The 22,906-nt window shown below is 33.5% G+C and overlaps 2 protein-coding genes across 2 annotated transcripts; one reads left to right on the top strand and one right to left on the bottom strand.

The window, feature by feature from the left end:
* Positions 1–12,292: 12,292 nt before the first annotated feature.
* LOC145003316 (Cupredoxin superfamily protein) lies at positions 12,293–14,528 on the top strand. The gene is made up of 4 exons (XM_078962447.1): positions 12,293–12,584; positions 12,931–13,043; positions 13,748–14,284; positions 14,416–14,528. Exons 1-4 carry the CDS (start codon positions 12,440–12,442, stop codon positions 14,479–14,481), a joined length of 861 nt encoding a protein of 286 aa, XP_078818573.1. The 5' UTR covers positions 12,293–12,439; the 3' UTR covers positions 14,482–14,528.
* Positions 14,529–19,478: 4,950 nt separating this feature from the next.
* LOC145001295 (uncharacterized) lies at positions 19,479–21,104 on the bottom strand. Its single transcript, XM_078960667.1, has 2 exons — positions 20,922–21,104; positions 19,479–20,225 (listed from the first exon to the last, which is right to left on the bottom strand). Exons 1-2 carry the CDS (start codon positions 21,064–21,066, stop codon positions 19,642–19,644), a joined length of 729 nt encoding a protein of 242 aa, XP_078816793.1. The 5' UTR covers positions 21,067–21,104; the 3' UTR covers positions 19,479–19,641.
* Between the last annotated feature and the right edge of the window lie 1,802 nt (positions 21,105–22,906).

Below are 22,906 nucleotides of genomic sequence, written 5' to 3'. Positions count from 1 at the left end.
TATCAAGGGTTGGACGAATTCTATGGGGAAGCCCATAAGGAAATCGTCCAAGGGCTTGATTAAGAGGAGTCTATGGGTTGCTTAGGGCTTAAGCATCCAAATTAGGGTTTCCTTGTTAGATAACCCTAATAGCCCAACTATATAAAGACCCCTAAAGGCTCAAAAACGTGGCTAAGGTTCTTGTAAGGGTTTACACACGTTATTGGCAGCCTCCATCCTCTCTCCTCTTCATCCTCTTGCTTATGGTGTTTGTGAGCCATTAGAGGAGTGACACTTGTGACTCTAAGCCTTCCAAAGTCAATTCAAGGAGGAATTGGGGTTGTTATTGCTACATAACAATCAAGGTAACACTATAAACTTATTCTTATGTTAATATGATTATATGTATGCTAGAATTAGGGTTTATAGTCTTGGATTCAAAGCATGTACAATAGAGAAACCTAGATCCAAGCATTAGGGTTTGTATGAGCACATAGGATGTCTTATGACCAAAACCCAACAGTGGTATCAGAGCCTAGATTGGTTTCAATTGTATTGATGCATATTTGAGCGAAATAAGCACTGAAAATCAATTTTTTGAGTTTCTGAATGTTTGACTCGCCGAGTCACTTGGTGAACTCGCCGAGTCAGCTGTACTCGACGAGTCCAGGTCCAGACTCGACGAGTCAAAGGGTCTGACAGCTCAGATTCGCGATTTTCTTCCTGTTTTGGTTTTGGATAATTACCATAAACTTGTTTTTGTGATAAAATCCGAATTTTTTCATTATTATGTGATTATCCTTACCAAAATAGAAGATAATTGTCAAAATTTAGATAATCACTTGTTTTATTAGATAAAGTTTGATTATTTGTAATTTAGATTTGAATTATCTTGTGAAATAGTTTCAATTTATCCCTTTAGGTTTTATAGTTTAAATTTGAACCCCAAAAGTTTTGTTGTTTTGAAATTTAAATAGTTAAAACCCTAATGTTTTGAAAGGTTTCAAAACTTGCTCTCAAGTTTTGGAATTTAAAGGTTGATTAAAAGGTTAATTAGAAATGTTAAATTCTAAAACTCTAGTAATGTTTTGAAAAGTTCGAATCACCCCTTTATGGTTTTATTAATTAATTAAGGAGTATAATTAAAAGAGGTTTAATAAATCCATAAAAGTTTAGGTTAACAATTTAATTGAATTAAAAGTGTAATTATTAAAGTTAACCACATAGTATTTTAAAAGTATAAAATACACCCTATACTATATATAACATTAAAAGTCTAACATTATATATATGTATGAGTAAAAGTCAGTCTTACCGTTAGTAGGCCTCATTCACGAAGCTGGTCTATAAGGGGTGTTTAAGGAAATTGCCTGTAAAATGGCGATTGAATGGGTATCCACTCTTACCCACCGCACTCTTGACTAGTGGAGGGTCGTTAGCCGAACGGGTAGGATAGGACGAAACCTTCCATTATAAGTATAATGAAATACCAAGTAACTAAATGTTTCTCAAATTCCCAATCTTAGTTACTTAGGAAAAGTGAATTGATGCAATTCCATGAAATTACACTTTGTGCCCTTGCGGAGACGTTAGTGGAGCGTGTGTGGTTTACCGGCACACTAAATGGTTCTAAGCAAAGGTAGCAAAGGGTGACTCAATGTTTGTCATAGTTCGGTGGAGCGTGTGTGGTTTACCGGCACATCGAATAGGTGACTGTAACATGTGAGGGCACCATGTAGTTTGCATGGTTATTCACACCCGCTTTGTGATCCTCGGCATCCCAGTCACAAACAAGAGGGGCATATCGAGATTTAAACATGCCATTGAAATGTTCAATGAATCTCAAAGGATCTAGGAGTTTTCATAGATTTAAAACTTAAATTTCTTTTTCGTTTTTCATGGTGGAAATTAGTGAATCGTCATTCACTTACCTTCAAATGTTCTGCATTTGGGTTACGGCATCCCTCTCCCGAGTTGTAGGATATTGTGTTGGGTCCTAGCCTTGGAATTTCATTTGGGTGATTTACCAAGGACTCAACCAATCAACTAACTTGAATTCGTTTTTCTCCCGATGTCAAGGTTCGACAACTATGGTCTTCTCAAATCCCGTGGAACAAGCATTCCACATGAAGATGATATTCCACGATTCGATCGAGGAATAAGAAATCATGCTTCACTTCCTCCTCCTCCTCCAATTATTCTCCCTAACCCACAAGATTGTAAAATTGAAAAGTTCAATATCACTCAAGCCCTTTTGGCAAGTAAACATATAGAGGGCAAGTCGGTGTGTGCACACGTCTTAGGGATGAAGTCACACATTGATAGATTAAGAATGATGGGATCCGTTGTCGGTGAAGTGATGGCTGTTGATTGGGTTCTTCAGTCACTTCCTAACTCATGTAGTGAGTTCGCAAGAGAGTACTATATGATAGACCACGGCGTGACCCTTATAGATCTCACCTACATGCTTATTGCTGCTGAACCAACAATGGTTTGGCGCAATAGAAAAGCAAAGTTGATTGGTGAATCTGCCTTCAAGACCTCTATGGATATAGACAATGGCAATGAAAGACATGCAATGATCGAAAAGTTTGATCATAAGAGAAAGGCGATGTCTGAAGTAGTTCCATGTGTTGTTCCAAAAGAGTCAATTTGCTTTTATTGCCAAGAGAAGGGGCATTGGAGACGAAGTTGCCCTATTTACCTAAGAGATCTAAGAGATGGGAGAGTCAAAAGTATGACTACGCTTTAGGTAAGAATCCACTATCTAACTCCATTAAGTTCCTATTCATTGATTCTTAATACATGATGTGATAAGATTGCATTTGAATGTTTTGAACGATCGGTGAAAAGAAAGGAAGCTTGATAAGAGAGCAAGATGAATCTAATCACAAGTGATGGATCTCGATCTCATGGACTTGAAGATTGGATTTTGAGCTCAGATAGTTATGATAGAGTTGTTAGAAATTTTCTTTTTACATAGTTTTCAATAGATTTTGCATTGTAAGGACAAATGTTTTTCCGCTGCTTTTATAAATAAAATAAATTTTGTTTGACTTATTTATTTATTTACTTCCTTGCAATGAAATCGTTATGTGAAAATCGATGTTTGCATATTTCTACAACGAATGGATATGATTCTTAGTTATGTTATTTATGGAAATGTCGAGAATTTACCAAATAGGGAGAGTTTCTCATCGCCCAAGTTTCAATTGGACAGAAACTTGGAATCATGCAACGTGGATGCACGATGAATGAGAAATTACGTATTTGGAAATTAGACTAACTCATTGACAAAGTGTCAAGTGAAGGACTAGGAGATCGAGTACACAAAGTTGTGTATTGATCAAGTTCACCATAAGAGTAACAAAGATATTCGTCATGATTTACTAAAGGCTTAGTAAATATGATTACACTTACAAGATTAAGTGTAATTCTGAATTGATTAAAGAGTTTAGATCAATAGTAGAACGAATAAGAAGAATCACGTAGGCAGAAAGATAAAAGTTTCTCCATTCTAAGAAGAAGGGAGAGTAGCTTTTATGCTTTATAATGTATCTTAATGATTTAGAACCATATCTCTATTGATCCTCTAAGTGAATCTTAGTACAATTATATGTCTAAGAAGAGGAATCAAAGATTGAAGAAATGGTCAAATCAAGAAGTCAATCATACTTCGTTTCAATAACAAGTCTTAAAGTTAAGATTGTGACAATGAGTAAAAAGTATTAAAGGTTTATAACATTCATCAAATGTGGAAAGTTGTGATGTCTTGGATAAGATAAATACCAACTATGACCAATTTATGAAGTGTTTTGATACAAGCTACACTAACTCTTGAAAATTTGTTTGTCAAGAAATGTTTATTGACAAAAGAATCTTATATGTCAAGGAGTCAGTGGGAGTCTTAATGGTCTCGAAAAGTTTCAAGAACAAATCAAATAAACCTTATCGATCATCACTAGCACATGAGTTGAGGTTTACAACCTATCGTGAAGACATTATTTTGTTTCTGTGCCAATCCAATCGAGTTAATTATGCATGTGAGTCCTATGAGTTCTCATTTGAATGCGTAAAACGCAAGGACCTTGATCAATGAAAGGTACATTGATAGGAAAAAGGTAAGATGCTTAACTACTTGGAAGACGTGGTGGGCAGCTGTGCTACCATAAGGCAAGAAATCAAGATTAAGAAAGTTCGATCCATATGAGTTTGAATTTGTCGTAAACTTTGGTTTTAACAAATTCGCATGGATAGGAACACATACACTGTTTAAATCTAAGTGTCATAAGATTTCCTCCTTCATGAAAAAGATTGTGAGAAAATGCTTTCACTAAGAAAGATTTTAAAAGATAGTGATTGTAAAATTGCATTCTCAAATTCGATCATGGTTACGGCATCCCTTTCTATAATTTGAATTGTGAGGTTTGGCAATTAGTCTTAATTGTTAAGACACACATATGAACTATCTAAGGCAAAAGTGTATAAGTTCAAGAAGCCTTGATAAAAGATTATCAAAGCACTAAGTATTAGAAACATGAACTTAAGAAATTCAATAAGTATTGTTTTTCTGAAAGTTAAGATACTTATGAATACATGTCGAAGCTAGTGGGAGCATAAGTGTTATGTTTTATAATAATCATCATGATAGTGGGAGCATAAATGTTATGATTGTATGATTATTAAGGCACGTATTGCATAGTTGTCAATATTAATTATAGAAAACAAGAGTCATACTTTGCAAAGTTGTAAGAGTTGAAAGGTTGTTTTGCTATAATTAAGGGAGAGAATATTATGCTTCATTTCAAATCTAAAGGATTAGGTTGCGAAATGTTGATAAATTTAGTCAAAGGTACATAGTGTGTTCTTAAAATTTCGATTGTGATTACGGCATTCCTCTTCGCAATTCGAATTTTGAGAACATAGCAAATAAAACATTGTGCATCATGTCCCTTACGCTTCGGGTATAGGATCGATTGCAAATGCTTTAATGTTTGACCATTCTAAAATTTTCCAAATGTCTAGTGCATTTAGAGGGAAAAGGGACGAGAATTGGTTTTGACTAAAATAATTAAACAACTATCAAAGGACAATCCAAAGTTCGACGAGGATTGGTCGCTTGTGAGTAGTTGGAAGTATAGTATTGGAAATTATGGAAGTGTTTCCATATTGGATGGAAAATATCGACATCATTACGAATAGATAAGATTCTATTAAGAATGAGTTGTCATATGGAAAATATGGAAGTGTGTCCATGTTGGGAAGTAAATATTGAAAATCTATGTCTAGATTAGAAACTTTTATGCAAAAGGATGTTCAAAGGAATGTACTTTGAGAAAGAGACATCATATCTAAGGAATTGTCTTGTAACAATCTCCGATAGAGGACTTTGTAATATCATTGGCAATAGTCTTTGTGACTTTGGTGCAGTGACATTACGAAAGGATCGTTGCATAATGTGTTAGAATCTAATATATTCTATAAGTAACAAGAATTTGATATTCTTACACTTAAGAAAATGGATTTGGAGTTGTAAAATGAGAATGATTGGAAATGTGTTCAATTTGTCTATTTCACAAAAGTAAGAAACATAGGTAAACATTGTGTGCATGCTAGGAGCATGGGACAAGTGTTGGAATTCAAATGCGAAGTTGATTACCCGAAACGACAAATAATGAGTAATCGATATGGTGATAAATAAAACGTGTTTTGTTTATACTCAAAGGTTTGAGGCCATATGGGATTAGTATTATTCTTGTGTTTCACCTTGCATGTTTTGACTTCCAGAATAATTGAGTTTATTAAGAATAATCGAATTACTCAAACAGGCCACAGTCGTTCATATGTTGGGAGTAGATATGAATGAAGACTGTCGTGAATTGGTGTGTGGATTGTCTAGAAGAGTATTAGACATAAGCAAATGTTTGCTGCAACGTTCATGAGTGCTTATGAATATGATTTGAGCATTGGATTAAACCCACGCTCACTTGGATCACTCCATGAATTGTATTACGAGTGATTGGTGAGACGATAACATCTTATATTCTTGAAACCGAGATGTGTGAGTTGTATCTTGCGAATCGGTTGCACATTGATAATATGTAAACGCACCAGTAACTTGGTGTTATAAAACATATTGTTGTGTGTAATTCGGTGAGTGAGTGCAAGCGAGCATTGTATCAAAGTTTATCCGTTCCTCTTATCCAAAGTAGGATAAAAGCGATATCTTTGGGCCCCTCGATGGTTTAGTGATGACATACGTAAATGCTCGGCCGGGCTAGGGCTAATTTGATTTGTTCAATTAGTCTGTTGTCATAAATCAGAAATCGAGAAGTAGTACAAGGAGAATGATTAGAAATCATATCTCAGACGATATCTAGAATGGAGGAATATATGATCCCTTATCTAAGGACACGCGTATCTGATATGATCAGAGTTGACAGCGGCTTTGGAAAGCTACGATTGCAGATCAGGATCTGAAGTCATACGCAGAATAGGTGTTAGACTTATCCAAGTGGGAGACTGTTGGATTAGTGTCTAAGTCCATAACTATTTTGGTATGTACTTGACCCGATGGTGCATGGTCCTTTTGGGTTGCCTTCACCAAAGCAACTTGATAGGATGAATTATGGAGAGTAAGGATTAAATATGATTTATTAATATATTATGGGAATAATATATTAAAGGAGAAATCATATTGTTTAATTAATATTAGTCAATAATTAATTGGTAATTAGTTTTGTGACTAAAAGAGATTAATTAAACTTAAGGGACTGGAATTGTAATTATAAGATCATTATAATTTGGGCCATGGATTGCCTTGTATCAAGGGTTGGACGAATTCTATGGGGAAGCCCATAAGGAAATCGTCCAAGGGCTTGATTAAGAGGAGTCTATGGGTTGCTTAGGGCTTAAGCATCCAAATTAGGGTTTCCTTGTTAGATAACCCTAATAGCCCAACTATATAAAGACCCCTAAAGGCTCAAAAACGTGGCTAAGGTTCTTGTAAGGGTTTACACACGTTATTGGCAGCCTCCATCCTCTCTCTCCTCTTCATCCTCTTGCTTATGGTGTTTGTGAGCCATTAGAGGAGTGACACTTGTGACTCTAAGCCTTCCAAAGTCAATTCAAGGAGGAATTGGGGTTGTTATTGCTACATAACAATAAAGGTAACACTATAAACTTATTCTTATGTTAATATGATTATATGTATGCTAGAATTAGGGTTTATAGTCTTGGATTCAAAGCATGTACAATAGAGAAACCTAGATCCAAGCATTATGGTTTGTATGAGCACATAGGATGTCTTATGACCAAAACCCAACAATTAGGAGTGAAAATACCATAAGGTATGCTTTCAGCAAAGGTAACGTTTTGAGAAATTATAATTTTCTTAGAGGTGAGGTTGTAACACCAGTAACCCCAATGTTGAAAAGGATAACCAAGAAATATGCATGGAGTCGTACGAGGGGAAAGTTTGTGAGTTAAATTAAGATGAGGGTAGCAAAGGCACCCAAAAACTCTAAGGTGAGAGTATGTATGGTTTTTACCAAAAATATTGATGTATGGTGTGTCATTGTTTATAGAAGAGGAGGGTAGGATATTGAGAAGGTGAAATGACATATGTAAGGGTTCGAGCCAAAATGTAGGTGGAAGATGAGAATGAAAAAGAATTGTCTAGATAGTGTTGTTGGTAGTTCGCAACATACGTTCGTATTTACCATTTGAGATGTGTACGGGCAAGAAAAACGAATGGAAATTTCATTAGTGTCACGCAAGTCATGAAAGGCATCGTTGTTAAAGTTTCCTCATTGTCACACTGAAATGCCTTAATTTCACGATTAAACTGAGTTCGAACATGAGCATGAAAATGAAGGGATTTAGCAAACATGGCTTTCATGAATTATGTGACTCTAATTGAATCTCCATTTGTTTTTCTTGCTTGTACATATCTCAACAAAATGGTAAATATGAATTTATGTTCCGAACTATCAACAACAGTATTCACACATTGCTTTTTCATTATCATCTTCCACCCATGTTTTGTGTAGAAGCCTTACATATGTCATGTCACCTTCTCAAGATCCTATCATCCTCTACTATAAACAATGACACACCATACTTCAAGCTTTTTGGTAAACACCCCACATACTCCCACCTTAGAGTTTTCCGGTGTTACGACCTCTCCTCCAACATAACTATATAAAACATATATACTAACAAATTCTTTTACTAGGGTGACCTTTGTCATTTGTCAGTACTCATCAACTAAGATGTTAAGAGCACTACAAAAAACCTACACTAGCATTTTTTTAGTTTTGGACATCTTGGCTAGAGTTGGGTTAGTTACTTCCTCAACTAACATGGTAGTTGTTTCCTTAATATTTATGCATAACATTTATCTAGACCTACCGATGCCATTTAGTGCTCTCCATATTTCTATTTCTCATCAACTAAGTTGCCTAATTTAATAAAGAATGAAAGAAATCACCCCATTTCGTCTCAATATATATATATATATATATATATATATATATATATATATATATATATCACTTAAATTCTTTTGATAACATCCTTAATAGTTAATACACCTTATGTTTCTCATGTCCCTATTCTTTCTTTCTAGAATTTTGAAGATTGTAAGTTATGTTTTCCCTCATACATATCAAATATCCTTGCACATCTTGTAATATGCCCTTGCCTTTAATTTAGCCACTCCTTTCCACTCCTTGCATTTTCGCATTCCCATACGTATCAACAAAACTCCATAAAACAAGTTTGTTTTACATTAAACTTATCTACGATCTCCTTGCTCCGTACTCATGATTTTATATGCAATTTGAGCTTTTCTATTGATATTTCAATTATATTTTTGTAAGATCATGTATTTCATCTTTTACACAACCTTTAGATATTACATGAATGACCAACTCTAGATCTAGCTTCTAAAACAACCCTATTACTTAAAGCCTTGAGAGCCACCCTTTTAAGTTGAGAGAGAGAGAGAGCCACCCTTTTAAGTATAGAAAGAAAGAGAGAGAGAGAGAGAGATGTTAACTTTTAGAGATTGTAATATCTTTTTGGAAGAGACATACATATGCATATTAGAGGTGATAAAAATTGAACTGCAAAAAAAAAAAAAAAAAAAAAAAAAAAAAAAAAAAAAAAAAAACCTGAAGCAAGAAACGAAAATCGATGGTATTTTATTTATTTATTTATTAAAAACTTTTTTTTTGTGGTAAGGTTTGTACTAATGGAATAACCGCAAAAATTCATACCACACTATATAGTGAATTTGGTGTTTTAAAATGTTAATTGTTAATTACTTAATTTAATAGTTTGGCGGTGTTTTAAAATATATTTTGGTGATGTTTTAGCTTTTAAAATAAGTTATTGGAATTTAGCGTTTTAAGATATTAACTATTAAGTACTTAAGTTATTGGTTTGGTAATGTTTTAAGTTATTGTCTTATTGTTTTTTAATGAATTATATTATTTTTGGTCACTTAACTTTTGATTTTTTTTTGTTAATTTGATCATTTAACTCATTTTAAGTTTTAAAAGGTCACTAAATTTTTGGTTTTGTGCTTATTTAGTAACAATTTTTGGTTTGATCATTTAACTTTTGGTTTTGTGTTCATTTAGTCACCTAATTTTAAATTGTGCTCATTTAATTGTTAAAAGTATGCTCATTTTTATAACCTTATTTTAAAATTTAGGTGACTAAATGATCACAAAGCCAAAAGTTAAGTGACCAAACCAAAAGTTAGGCGACTAAATGAACACAAAGCCAAAAGTGGTATTTGTATCGAAAAACCAAAAATGCATGTTGTATAAAGCACATCATTACAGGGCGTAGCTCGGGAAGATCAAAATTAGGCGCGATGGAGTTGGGGGGGGGGGGGGATTACTCCTCCAAGAGTGGTATGAGTATCACTCATTTGCTTCGTTAAGTGGGTTCCTCAACCAGCTTTTTACATTTCTCTACTCCTCTCTCTCTCTCTCTCCATGTGCTTTAAGACTTATACCTTATATTGTTTTGTATTTTTTTGAATTAAATGGGTTGGAAAATATGTTACTTTTATATTTTATGGCTTGGAAAATATGGAAGAAGCAGGAGAGAAAAAAAAACTGACATGGAACTGATATTGCTTGATTGAATAGATTGGGAGGAAACATTCACTCCATCTCAAGTTTGTTTTTGAAAAAATGGTATATAGGTGAGGGTGGTAGGCATAACAAAGACTCTCCACATCATTTTTGACATATTCTATATCATCTTGCCATATATGAGAGAGTGGTGCACCGTTACAATAAAAAAGGAAAAATAAATAAATAAATTGAAAGAAAGAGAAAAAAAGAGAAAGGTTTATGTCATTTTTTGTCACTTAACTTTTGGTTTTGTGTTCATTTTGTCACTTAACTTTTTTTATGTCTTAAAATATCATCAAACTTTTGGCTTTGTGTTCATTTAGTCACTTAACTTTTGACTTTTTCACATTTAATCACTTAACTTTTGGCTTTTTCACATTTAGTCACCTAACTTTTAAAATTATACTCATTTAGTTACTAAACTTTTAAATTTTTTCAAAAGTTTAGGGATTAAATGAACACAATTTTAAAAGTTAGGTGAAGAAATGAACACAAATCTAAAAGTTAAGTGACCAAAACAAAAGTTAAGTGACTAAATGAGCACAAAGTCAAAAGTTTGATAATCTTTTTAAAATTAAAAAGAGTTAAATGACTAAATGAACACAAAATCAAAAGTTAAATGTCTAAAAATGATCTAAATACCTTCAAATTCTAATACCATTTAAATTTATAATCTTGCCATCGCATGTTGCAATGTATGGCACAACACCAAAAAACCACATATGTGCCACCTCCTCTTTTGCTATACTCATGCCACAAATACTCCTCCAAATATTATAATTTACAGTTTAATCCTAACAAACACCACAAATAATCACATCATGCTAACCCTATTCCTATCTATGTTGGTCGGTCCAAGGTTTTTCTCTCCCATACTGCACATAAGGTTCATGCCATCTGGCACAGGACCTTTTTTCCCCAGGATGGATCTAAAAAGTGGTCCCAGTTTTGCTACATATTTTCCTTTACTCCCTCTATCTTACTTTGAACTTATAATATTATATCCTCCTGTTTTATATTTTCAATTTTCATCGGAATCATTTTTATATAATAACTTAATTTATAACAAAGTACATAAAAAATATAAAATAGATTGCACCATTAACAAATCTAATGGATATGTTCAAAATGAAATCGATGTTAAACATTTTTACTCCAATTTTTATCATCAATTTTATTTTTTACTTTTATGAAAATGATAAGTATTGAACATAACTTCAGTTTTATATACACGTTTTATTTTTGTTAAATAATTTAATATAAAACAAAAATATTAAAGTAATAAATAAAATGGTAGCAAGTAAACCTAGGTTGGAGTTTCTAATTAATCACCTAAGTCCATCAAAATCTTAAGGTATACAATTTTATAAAGTTCAATGGATTATCATATCATTCATTAAATATTTATAGAACACCACTTACAATCCATTAAAAATCTATTTAATTCGAATCACCATTTATTTCTTCTATTGAATCATTTAATGATCTTTCAACTCATACGATCAACTCTACTTCATGTTATCACTCACATTTCATTCAACTTTTATTCAAACTTAATCATCATCTTATTCAAATATTATACTACTTGTATTGTGGATGCTCTAAAGAATAATAAAAGGTAGCAACATATCTAAATATTGTTTTGGTATTATAACATAATATTCTTAATTTTCCTATATACTGTTGTGTTTTCCCAAAACTCTATCTAATTATAACTAACACAAAATGCAAATATAATTATATTTTAGCAGTACTTTCAAAATATAATAATTTTAAGGAAAAAATTTAAACACACCAAACATTTTTGAAAACACTTCTTTTGAAATAAAATAAAAAACAAATGTGATAATTGTAAACTTTCATAATTCATAAATATAAACATGCTCTATTTTCTGGCTTACATATTTGCAAACCATGTTTTGCCTAGACCAAGAGTTGAAGCTCCATTGACATGTACAACATGCATTAATGGTTGTACATTATGATTGACAAACCTCCCTTAAATCTTTGCAAACCCCTTTCTACTTTAAGCCACCACCTTCTTCTCCATGTAGGTTATAAATGCTTCACACACTTGTACATCATGCATTAAAGTTGCACATTAACCCTACTAAAATAATCACACACTTTTCAAGAATTTACCAGTCCCCCTCTCTCCCCGTGACCAAAAACGCCCCATTTTTGCTTTCAAATATCAACCTCAAAGCTTTCATTTTTCTCTCCACTCTCACTAAAACCTCTCTATTTCTCTACAAATTATCAAGTGAGTTAACAAGAAGAAGAAGAGAAGAAGAAGAAGGGTTTTAATGGAGGTGAAATACATTAATGGTGTGATAATCTTCTTCACTTTCATCACTCTGTTTCTCCAACAGTTTACTGATTCCTCAACACTTGTGGTTGATGGGGTTTCTCAATGGAAGAACCCTAGTGTTCAAATTGGTGACTCCATTAGTAAGTTTCAAGATCTTCAAGAACCCCATTTTTGCAATTTTTATTTCCTTTTTTTTTGTAGGATAACTCCAATTTCACCTTTCTGTTTATATCGTTTTCTTCTTCTAACTACTAAGTCCCATTTCCTACAAACAAAGTCTTTTTTTTTTTTTTTTTTTTTTTTGTGGGATGAGTCCAAATTCCACTTTTCTTTTGTTTTATAAGTTCATTTTTTTTTTTTTGCAAATGTTTGCTTCTCTTTTATGGAATAGTATACCTCCAATTTCACTTTCTTTTTCTTATTTTTTTTTTTGTGAGGTTTTCGTTTTATTTAATTAATTTAATCTCAAATTTTTGGAAATTTCAGTTTTCAGGCACAAATACAACTACAGTCTATACATTTTCAAGAACAGAAGAGCCTTCAATTTGTGCAACTTCACTGAATCAACTCTTCTCACTCCTTCAGCTCCCACCTTCACTGTAATCTCTCTTTCTCTCTCACACACTTAGTGTGTGTTGTTTTTCTTGCTTAAACCATTGTATCATATGCTTTATGTGTTGTACATTCTATTCGAAGCTAGCTTCTTCCATGGGTAGCTTAAACATCTTTTTCTTTGCTTAAGCTTAATTCATTAATTAGTGTCTTAAACCATTGTACAATGTGCTTCATCTGTTGTACATTCCATAAAAGAAAAAGGTCAACTATGAACAACATTTACTTTTCTTTTTAAAAAGCAATGAATCCTTTAAATCATTGTATCATCGGCTTTATCTGTTATACATTTCGCTTTTAGTAAAAGTGTCGACTTTTTTCCCCCCTCTAATTAGCTCCTTAATTTAATCCTAAATTTGACACTTTTTTATTGTTATAAACATATAATCAAATATTGATTATGTGCTTTAAATCCTGATATTCAGTTTAATGTGGCTGCAATAAATAAAATAAAATATGTTAACCTTAAAAAAAGTAATTATGATGTTTTTATTTATAAACATATCATTTTTTAGTCATTTGTAACCATTACTTGAAACAGTTAATTATTAATTTAGTAAAAAGTAAAACAGTTATATTCATGATTATGTATTCAAAGTAAACTTTAATAATTACAAAAGTATTAAATAAATAAAAAAAAAAGTTAACCCTTTTAAATAATTTATTTATTTATTTTTGTTTTGGAATGAAGTGGCATCCATCGCGTCTTGGCTCCTTCTACTTCGCCTTCAAAAACGTCTCCACAAAAGCCTGCGACGACGACCACAAGCTCGCCATTAAAGTCTACTCTTCTCACACGCCGGAAAGTTCACCGGCGCCACCACTCCCTCAACCACCGACGGCGGCACAGCCACCCTCTGGGAATATTGTATCTGCAACTCCACCGTCTACTAGCTCCGGTGGTGGTCATGGGAAAGCTGTATCCTCAACCCCACCGCCTACTAGCTCTAGCGGCGGCGGCGGCGGCGGTGGAGGTGGAGGTGGAGGGATTGTATCATCGTCTCCATCTTACCCATGGCCTAACCTTCCACAAGAACTAACATCTCCTAGCCCATCTCCGATGAATGCAATTTTTCCGACGGGTGGGCCGATGGGTGGTGGTCCAAGAAAAGGCGGCAGTTCTTTACCGTTCATCAACAGTAATCCGGCGGTGCCCTTGCCGACCGGAGAAGTGGATTCCGCCACCATACGACCGGTGCCTAGCTCTTGTGATCATAGATTATTACAGGTATTAGTGATCATTACATAATTTCTTTTTTCAGTAATGATTTAAATAATCTATTTAATGTGAAGAACATAACCATGCATGTGGGGAATAAAGTGATGATGATTATTGGAATTTTTTTGTTCTTTTTGCAGGTTGTGGGGTTTGTAAACGTTGTTAAAGCTTTTTGGTGTGTGGTTTTGTTAGTGGTGTTGCTGTGAAAATGGGTGGCAGGTTATGTATAAAGAGAAAGTGGATTGGGGTTAGGGTGGTGGGGTAGGGGGGGGGGGGGGGTGCATGTGAGATTTGAATTAATATGGTGAAATTTGATGATTATTGTACCAATCTTTCTATGGATCATTTTTGGACCCTACTTTAGAATAATTGGCTACTTTGTTGTTCATATTTTAATTTTATTTCCCTTTTATTATTGTTGTTATTGTACAAAGAGTGCAATGTCATTGTATATATATTTGTCATCAAAGCTTCTATGTTCGTGATGTCAAAAGATTTCTTTAGTTCATAGGACTTGTGAATGAAAACTTATAGATCAAAATTTCCATATAAGGCAGGAATCTTGACCTTAGAAGTTAGTATTCACAAGTTAATAAATTCACACTTTTAGTTGTTTATTGGGACAACATCAATAGATTGTGGACAAAGTTTGAAGTTTTTTGGATCAATAATAAATAAGTTATGAATGCATAAAGAGTTTCAATTAGTGTATTATTCAGCTGTGTAATATTTCAAAAATAGATTACATGGCCTCATAATAGTTGGAACCTGGCATATATTGAAGAATTTCACAAGAGTGCTTTCCAAAGTACAAAGTTACACGACCATGTAACCGAAGGAAGGTAAAGAATCAAGCATCGACTTTGTGAGGAATTCCAATAATATGTAATTTATAAGGTATTATTACATGACTGTGTTTGCGTATTCTAGAGTTTAGGTGGGATGATTTTTGAAGAGACTTTGTTAAATCAAACACTTAGGAGCACTTAAGTTTTCATTTTGTAAGTTAAATTTGGTGATTTTCTTGCTTTAGACTTTGATTTTGGTAAGTCATGGGTGGCTATCTTTCTTTCTTATTTAAGAACTATGTTTCTAATTTCATGAGTTTTTGTTAGGTTTCAAATCTATGTATAATATTTGGTGTTTTCTTCATTATATGTATAATTGTCGACTCTTTGCACTATGGCGAATTGAATTAGGGTATGCTTATTCAAGGTATGCAATTTGTGAAATGCATACATGTTTTGTGAATTGGAATTAACAAATACTTAATTGTTGGAATCTATGTTAGTGTTAACCAAAGAATACATACTTTAATACTCCTGAGCTTGTTTTACATAAAGAGATTATTTTGGTTAAATACTTTGAAAAATGAAACATATTAAGCTTGTTAGTATTTTGGTACCCATTTATATAGAATGGAATGTTAGGTAAAAAAGAAAGGATAAATGAAAAAAAAAACATATTTGAGGAATACGTGAGAAAATAGAAACGAAAAACAAAATCAAGGCACACAAAATACATGAATTTAAGTGAGAGAGAGAGAGAGAGAGAGAGATTATTCCACACACACTTTTTTGCTACAATGTTACAGATAGGACCGTCCATTAATATATAAATGACAAGATTTGACCCAGACATCTAAAAGGCCAAACCCGACTGAAAAAGCACAAAAGAAGTCTTAAAAAAATAACCCACCCAAAAAAAATTCTGGAAGCCCAGTTGAAGCCATACACAACTTCAACTTATCAGTTGGTACCACGTTAGTAAACACATCAGCTGGATTTTTTGTACCAAGGATTTTCTTTAGATTTAAATTCTTATATGAAATGATATCGTATTTTATGTGTTTTCGTTAGACTGTGAAAAACCAAATTTTTGCGAGACGTACAACACTTTGATTGTCATAGTGGAGAACATAATCTTCTTGTTTATTCTTAGTTCGGACATAAAATTATTCAACTATATCAACTCTTTGCTTGCTTCTGCAATGGCCATTTTTTTTGCATCCTTAGTTGGGAGGGCAACACTTTTCTGAAGTCTGGACATCTAACTTACTGTTGTACCTCCGATAGTGAAAACATACCTAATAGTGCTTTTTCTCGAATCCACACATCCCCCTAAATCAGCATCATCAAATCCTTCCAAAACCACTTTCTTTCTACTGAAACATAAGACGACTTCAGAAGTACCTTTCAAGTAACGTAGTAGCCACTTGACCCCTTCCTAATGCTCTTTACTCGGATCCGACATAAATTTGCTCACAAATTCCAGTGCATGTGTAATATCCTATCTGGTGCACACCATAACATACATCAAGCTAACAACTGCTGATGTATATGGGATTTTGGTCATTTCTTTTCTGTTTTCATCTGTCTTCAGGGATTGTTTCTTGGAAAGTTTTATATGACTTCCCAAAATTGTACTTTTTGGTTTTGCATTAATCATGTGCAACTTCTCTAAAATCTTTATGATATACTTATGTTGTTAAAGCTTTAAAGTTCCAGTAACTCAATCTCTGACTATGCTCATCCTAAGAATTTGTGTGGTAGCTCCTATGTCCTTCATCTCGAACTGTTTGGAGAGCTGATGCTTTAGTCTGTTGATTTCCTGCATGTCTGATCCAAAAACGAACATATAATCAACATATAATAAAAGAATAATGTAAGACGACCTAAACTACTTCAAATAACAACAATGGCCCATCTCACATCTCTTGTACCCATTTTTCTACATGAAGCTATCGAATTTTAAATACCACTACCTTGGGGCTTGTTTCAATACATATAAACTCTTATTCAGTTTACATACCAGATTCTCCTTATTATGTACTGGGTAACCTTCTGGTTGGGACATATAAATATCTTCCATAAGGTCACCATGTAAGAATGTAGTCTTAACGTCCAACTGTTTTAGATGTAAATTTTCAACAACCACAATACTCAAGACCAGTCGAAGAGTAGTCATATTCACAACTGGTGAGAAGATTTCATTATAATCAACCTCCTCATTCTATTGGAAACCCTTTACAAATAGTTTGGATTTATACCTCTTGCTGCCATCATTTTCATCCTTGATTCTGAACACCCTTTTATTTTGCAAAGCTCTCTTTCCTGCTGGGAATTTGACCAAGGAACAGTTATGGTTCTTGTCAAGTGAATCTAATTCACCCTTTATGGATTTCTTCCATTTTATAGGTTCTTTCAGTTTCAATACCTCTAGATAAGAATTTGACGCTCCATCTCGGTTAATAATAGGTAATTAACTGATGGAGAATATTTGCTAGTGGGTTTCCGATCTTTGGTCGATCTTCTAAAATTAGGAGTTTTAACATCTGTATGATTTGGGGCTTCATTTCTAACTAATTTGGGATTTCGGTTTTTGAGTCTTTATCTTCTTCATAACTCCCACTGACTTCAGTATTTATTGTCTCTTCAGCACTCCCATTGTTTTGTGAGCCTTCACATATTTAAGGTTGTAAAACACCAGCATCTATCAATTCTTCAAACACCGCGTTATGAATTTGTTTTCTTTTGCTTGTAGATGTAGCTAGATCATCTTTATAGAGGCCATCTTCATTAAAAGTGTCATCTTTGCTCGTGATCACTTTCATGGTTTGGTTATCCCAACATCTATAGCCCTTATCATCCATCCCATACCCGATAAAGATACACTTATTAGCTGGATTCAGGTTTGTCATTTTCTGCATCTTTAACCTTGACATAAGCATTAAAACCAAATATTTTAAGGTGAGAGAGATACTTCAATTTTCTGTCAATGCTCTTCTGGAATTTTAAACCCAATAGGGACTGAGAGTCCACGATTTATAAGGTAATCGATTGTGCTTACTGTGTCTGCCTAGAACATTTTTGGCATCCCTGTATGTAACCTCATGCTTTTAGCTCTCTTGTTTAATGTTTTTTTTCATCCTCTCTGCAATACTGTTTTGCTGAGGTGTTTTTGGCACAACTTCAACATTTTGATTCAGTGTTCTGCACAGTAATCGGTAAAATCCTTACTACTGTATTCACCTCTATTATCTGAGTTTAGACATTTTATCTTTAGATTCGTTTCGTTCTCCACAATAGCTTTGAACTTTCTATAAGTATAGAAAACTTCAGATTTATTTTTCCGAAAGTAAACTCATACCTTTCTTGTAGCATCATCTATAAAGGTAACGTAATATCAGAAACTACTTGTCGATGAACTGATGTGGGACCGAACATATCAGAATGTATCAACTCAATATTCTCTAATTTTGGTGGGTGACCCATCTTTACAAAAGTAACTCTTTTCTGTTTACCAAATACACATGGTCCACATAAGTCGATTGTCACATTCTTCAGATGTGGGATCCTGCCCTTTGAAGCAAGCACCTTTATTCCATTCTCACTCATATGCCTAAGTCTTTGGTGCCATCAAGTAGACAAATTCCCATCTCCAACAGTTTCACTTGCTTTTCCTGAGGTCAACTCCACCATATATAGAGTTCCCTTCCTCTTTCCTTGAGCAATGACCAAGTTTCCTTTAATAACCTTCCATTTACCTTTTCCAATTTTCACATCATGTCCCTCTTCATCTAGCTTTCCCACTGAGATCAACACGAATGTATTTCACATCCTTCAAAATCTAGGTAGTACCCATTGAAGTTTTTAAAGCTATATCTCCAATACTAGTGATTTTTAGAATTTTACCATCTGCTAGATAAACAATATGGCTGTAAGGTTTGAATTTTCTCATAATTTCTTTGTTGTGGCAAATATGAAATGATGCTCTTGAATCCATCACCCAATACTCGACTGAATTCTCTACATAAAAAATCAGTGCATCATCGTAGTCTTCAACCACATTCATCTCCTTCTTTCCATTATTTGCAGGAGGTTTAGGGTATTTATGTCTAAAATGTCCTATTTCATTACAATTCTAACAGACGAGTTCTTATCTGCTTCTTGACTGTCCTCTCTTCCATGACTTTGATCTTTTTCTTTGGTATCCACCTATGTTTTGCTTTTTTCCCCTCTCTTCTGAATTGAGTAAACTAGTGGAACCTTCTCCTGCATTCCTTCTCCGAACATCTTCGCCAAGAATCAAATCTTTGATGCTTTGGAATGTGAGTTTCGTATATAGTTTAGTTTTGCAGCCAAAAAACCCATGCAATTTTTAGATTTAGTTTTATGTTTTTTTCACCCTTGCCACAATATAATAAATTTAGAAATAATAAATAACTTTTCATACCAATTAAACTATATACAAATGATTTACGATAAAAAAAAAACAAATCATAAATATAACATACCATTACAAATTTATTTCTTTTAGCAAACGATCTTTCATGATCAATAACGTTAACAAAGGCTAATTTTAAACTAATCTTCATCTGTTTTCTTTTGTTGTTTTACTGGTTTTTTAGATTGGACCAAGTGGAAAACCAATACGATGAGAGACACAAAGAAAGTGGATCCAAACATGACTGGAGTGCATATTTTGAACTTCCTTTGTGGCAATTTTGGCTCTTGGTTATCATGCTCTTTGTTTTCACCATCATTAGTTTCAACTTGTTCATCTTTTATATTTTCTGTGAAATCTTGAACATTTTTCTCTTCAATTTCTTGCTCTGACAACTCTCCATTGGAATAAATATGTAATAGTTCTGTGGATTCTGATGGGATTTCTTTCGTTTTCAACTCCTCAATCCCAATCCCGATGAAGCCTTTTGTAGCCTTTGGGATTCGAATTACAAGTTCCGAGTTGTCTTCATTGAACCTAGCTTTGACTTTATCCAGAACAACCCCTTGTGGGATTATGAATGGCATTCGGAATCCATGCATTTCGATATCTTTCTTTATGACTTTTCCTCCAACCATCAATGTATCTTGAAATGGTTTTTCGCCATGTATTGTGATATTCCCATCTTTGTTTCTCTCAACTTTTATATGTGTTCGTTTATAACCTGTAGGATTTCATTCAATTCAAAACTTAGAGCTTGTTTCGTTGGATGAAATATAATGAACAAAGTAATAGAATGAATAAGATATGAGATAAGTCTTTACATTGTATAAGCATGTTTGGATCGACCATAAGAATGTAATGAATTTTTAAAGGAACTTTTACCATTATAGATATATAAAATGTATAGTTACAAGTTATAACTGTATACATCATTTAATTTTTGTTATTGAACTTTTTATTTATGTGAATAACAAATGAAAGATAATAAAAGATCACTACAAAAAAATAACAAATATATACTTTGATTATTTTCTGGTCATTTTTAATAAATATTAATATAATTTAATTATATTGGAATTTTTTTTATTCCATTCCATTCTAGATCTGAATGAAAGAAAAGATATTGTCCGAGTAAGAAACGAAAATTAATAAAATGATTACATTGTCCACTTTAGTATATTAGACAGCGACAACATCTTCATATTCGAATGGAAGGAATTATTTTATATTTTTATTTTGTTTCCTTGAGTTAACATCAAACACTACCCATAGAACGTTGACATAACATATTATAATTATTACTACTTCTGGGTTCGTATACATCCTATACGATTGAAAACTACATCAAATATATTTACTATGTTAACAAATCAAAAAAGCTAATTCAAAATTTTATGCATGTCAACTTCATACAAACCTTGGAGTTGGACACTGAGGATGAACATGGATTCTGTCTCTTGAGTTCGAAAATGAGGACCAGGTTGGTCCTTTGTCTTTAAAAGGTCAAAATCGGCAAATTCATCAGCAACTTTCATGAGTTTTTTGTCGATATTAAGTGCCATCTTTCTATGAATATCTTGTAGGAAACTTGAAGGGGAGGTGAGTTTTGAAAAGTTATAGAGGGTAATACATATATATTAGTATATAGGTGTGTTTCTAAAGCTATGGAACATGACAAGTTAAGGAATAGATGCATTGCTTCTCATATGTTGTGGAATATTTGAAATGGGCTACAATTTAATCTTTTGGGCCAAGATTCTTGTTCTGTGAAGTTGACTACTTTTCCAGGTTTGACACATGTTCAATTTTTGCTAGAAAAAAGAAACCTTATTACATTTAGGAGAAATGTTATTAGGAGTGGGATAAATTCTTGGATGGTCTCTTAGTTGACAGGGAAAGATAAATCGTAATTTGCCAAAGAAAAAAAAAATTATTCTTACTATAACTTTTTTTCTCTAGGACATCTTGTTATCAAATGAAAGTAGGCCTTTGTGTGGTTTATAAAGCTTATAAAGCTATGGCATTTGGTTTGGTTTTCATAACTAGTTAACCCAAAATCTAATATCTTTTGGGTTTTTATTTTTGAACCAAATAAATGAAAATTCTCTATGCGAATTAAAAATAAATTGTTTTATGTATGTGTTCTTTACAAAAACGACATTGTTCCTATAACTCCAAAGCATCCAAATGGTAGCGATCAAGATCAAAGCAACCAATGCCTTCTTTATACTCAACGAACTTGTGTCTGTCCATTGGAACAAAATAGATATGGTTTACACTAAAGGCATACTTAACACTAACCATCTCCACGTTCTCACAGTTATCTCACATTTAATAAAAAAATAAAAAATATCTTCAGGGTCCCCATGACATACCTGACAATAGACCAAGGGAATATCCAAGCCTTTCTCCAACAGATTTTGATGTAAAAGAAGACGATTCAAAACTAGCTGCCAAACAAAAATATTAGCTTTTCTAAGCACGTACTTATTCCATATGGTATTGATATTGGTATCCGGAAAAAAAATAATCATCTAAAGTTCTCCTAATATAGTTAACCATAAAGACACTCGTATTAGATAATTGTATAATGCCATGTTCCGAATCGTTCCTATGTAGGAGTGGTGACCCGAAGACCGAGTATCACCAGACTTAGGACCCTTAAAGAAAAGAGATTTAGATCTATTTGGGTGTGGGTAATGTAATTTGGATGATTCGGGAGTTCGGTTTGTGTTTTGGTGCCAATGGATATTTCGGTAAAGTGTCAGTTCGGGCTTTTATTAAGTTTGGATTTTTTTTCGGAAAGTTTAAAGGCAAGGATGAGTAGATAGAAGTGTAGAGCTTCTTATTACCTTTCTGTGTATATAAATAACATCAAAATTGGAGTTAGAACAAAGTAGTTATGTCTGTTTGAAGTTTGGTCAGTTTTGGGTTATGTGAGTACGTTGGACGTACAGAAGGGGTACGTTGGGCGTACTGAGGCACCCTGAGTACGCTAGGTGTAGCCAAAGTACGATGGGCATACGTAATCAGTGCCCAAACCCTATTTGTGTGGTTTGAGCCCTATTTAAGCTCCTTAACTCCCCCAAACCCACTCCATTCTTAACCTCCACCCTTCCAACACCCTTTCCATGAAACCCTAAACCTAGTTGAGCCTTGTCTGCTAAAAAAGGCATTTTTGAGTGTTTTGTTGTTTGATCCAGAGAATTATACCAAAGATGAAGAGGATTTGTTATTTGATCCTTAGGTTAACACCTCCTTCTTATTCCTTCAAAATGCAAAAAGAAAAAAAAACACCATAAAAAGCTCAACATTCAAAAGGGGAGGCTAGGGTTAGGGTTTTCGATCTTAAGAGGGTAATGGAGGTTGAATGATCACGAAACCCTAGTTACCTACCTACCT

Source organism: Lactuca saligna, chromosome 6, assembly GCF_052625555.1.
Source record: "Lactuca saligna cultivar CGN05327 chromosome 6, ASM5262555v1, whole genome shotgun sequence".
NCBI classification, from domain to species: domain Eukaryota; kingdom Viridiplantae; phylum Streptophyta; class Magnoliopsida; order Asterales; family Asteraceae; genus Lactuca; species Lactuca saligna.
This window is presented reverse-complemented; position numbering and strand designations above follow the sequence as displayed.

Bases quoted from the DNA above. Each gene is read 5' to 3' on its own strand.
- LOC145003316 (XM_078962447.1), top strand. From the start codon at position 12,440: ATGGAGGTGAAATACATTAATGGTGTGATAATCTTCTTCACTTTCATC. The intron at 12,585-12,930 runs GTAAGTTTCAAG...TGGAAATTTCAG, and splicing joins TCAAATTGGTGACTCCATTA to TTTTCAGGCACAAATACAAC. The intron at 13,044-13,747 runs GTAATCTCTCTT...TTTGGAATGAAG, and splicing joins CTTCAGCTCCCACCTTCACT to TGGCATCCATCGCGTCTTGG.
- LOC145001295 (XM_078960667.1), bottom strand. From the start codon at position 21,066: ATGGCACTTAATATCGACAAAAAACTCATGAAAGTTGCTGATGAATTT. The intron at 20,226-20,921 runs GTTTGTATGAAG...GAAATCCTACAG, and splicing joins CCTCAGTGTCCAACTCCAAG to GTTATAAACGAACACATATA.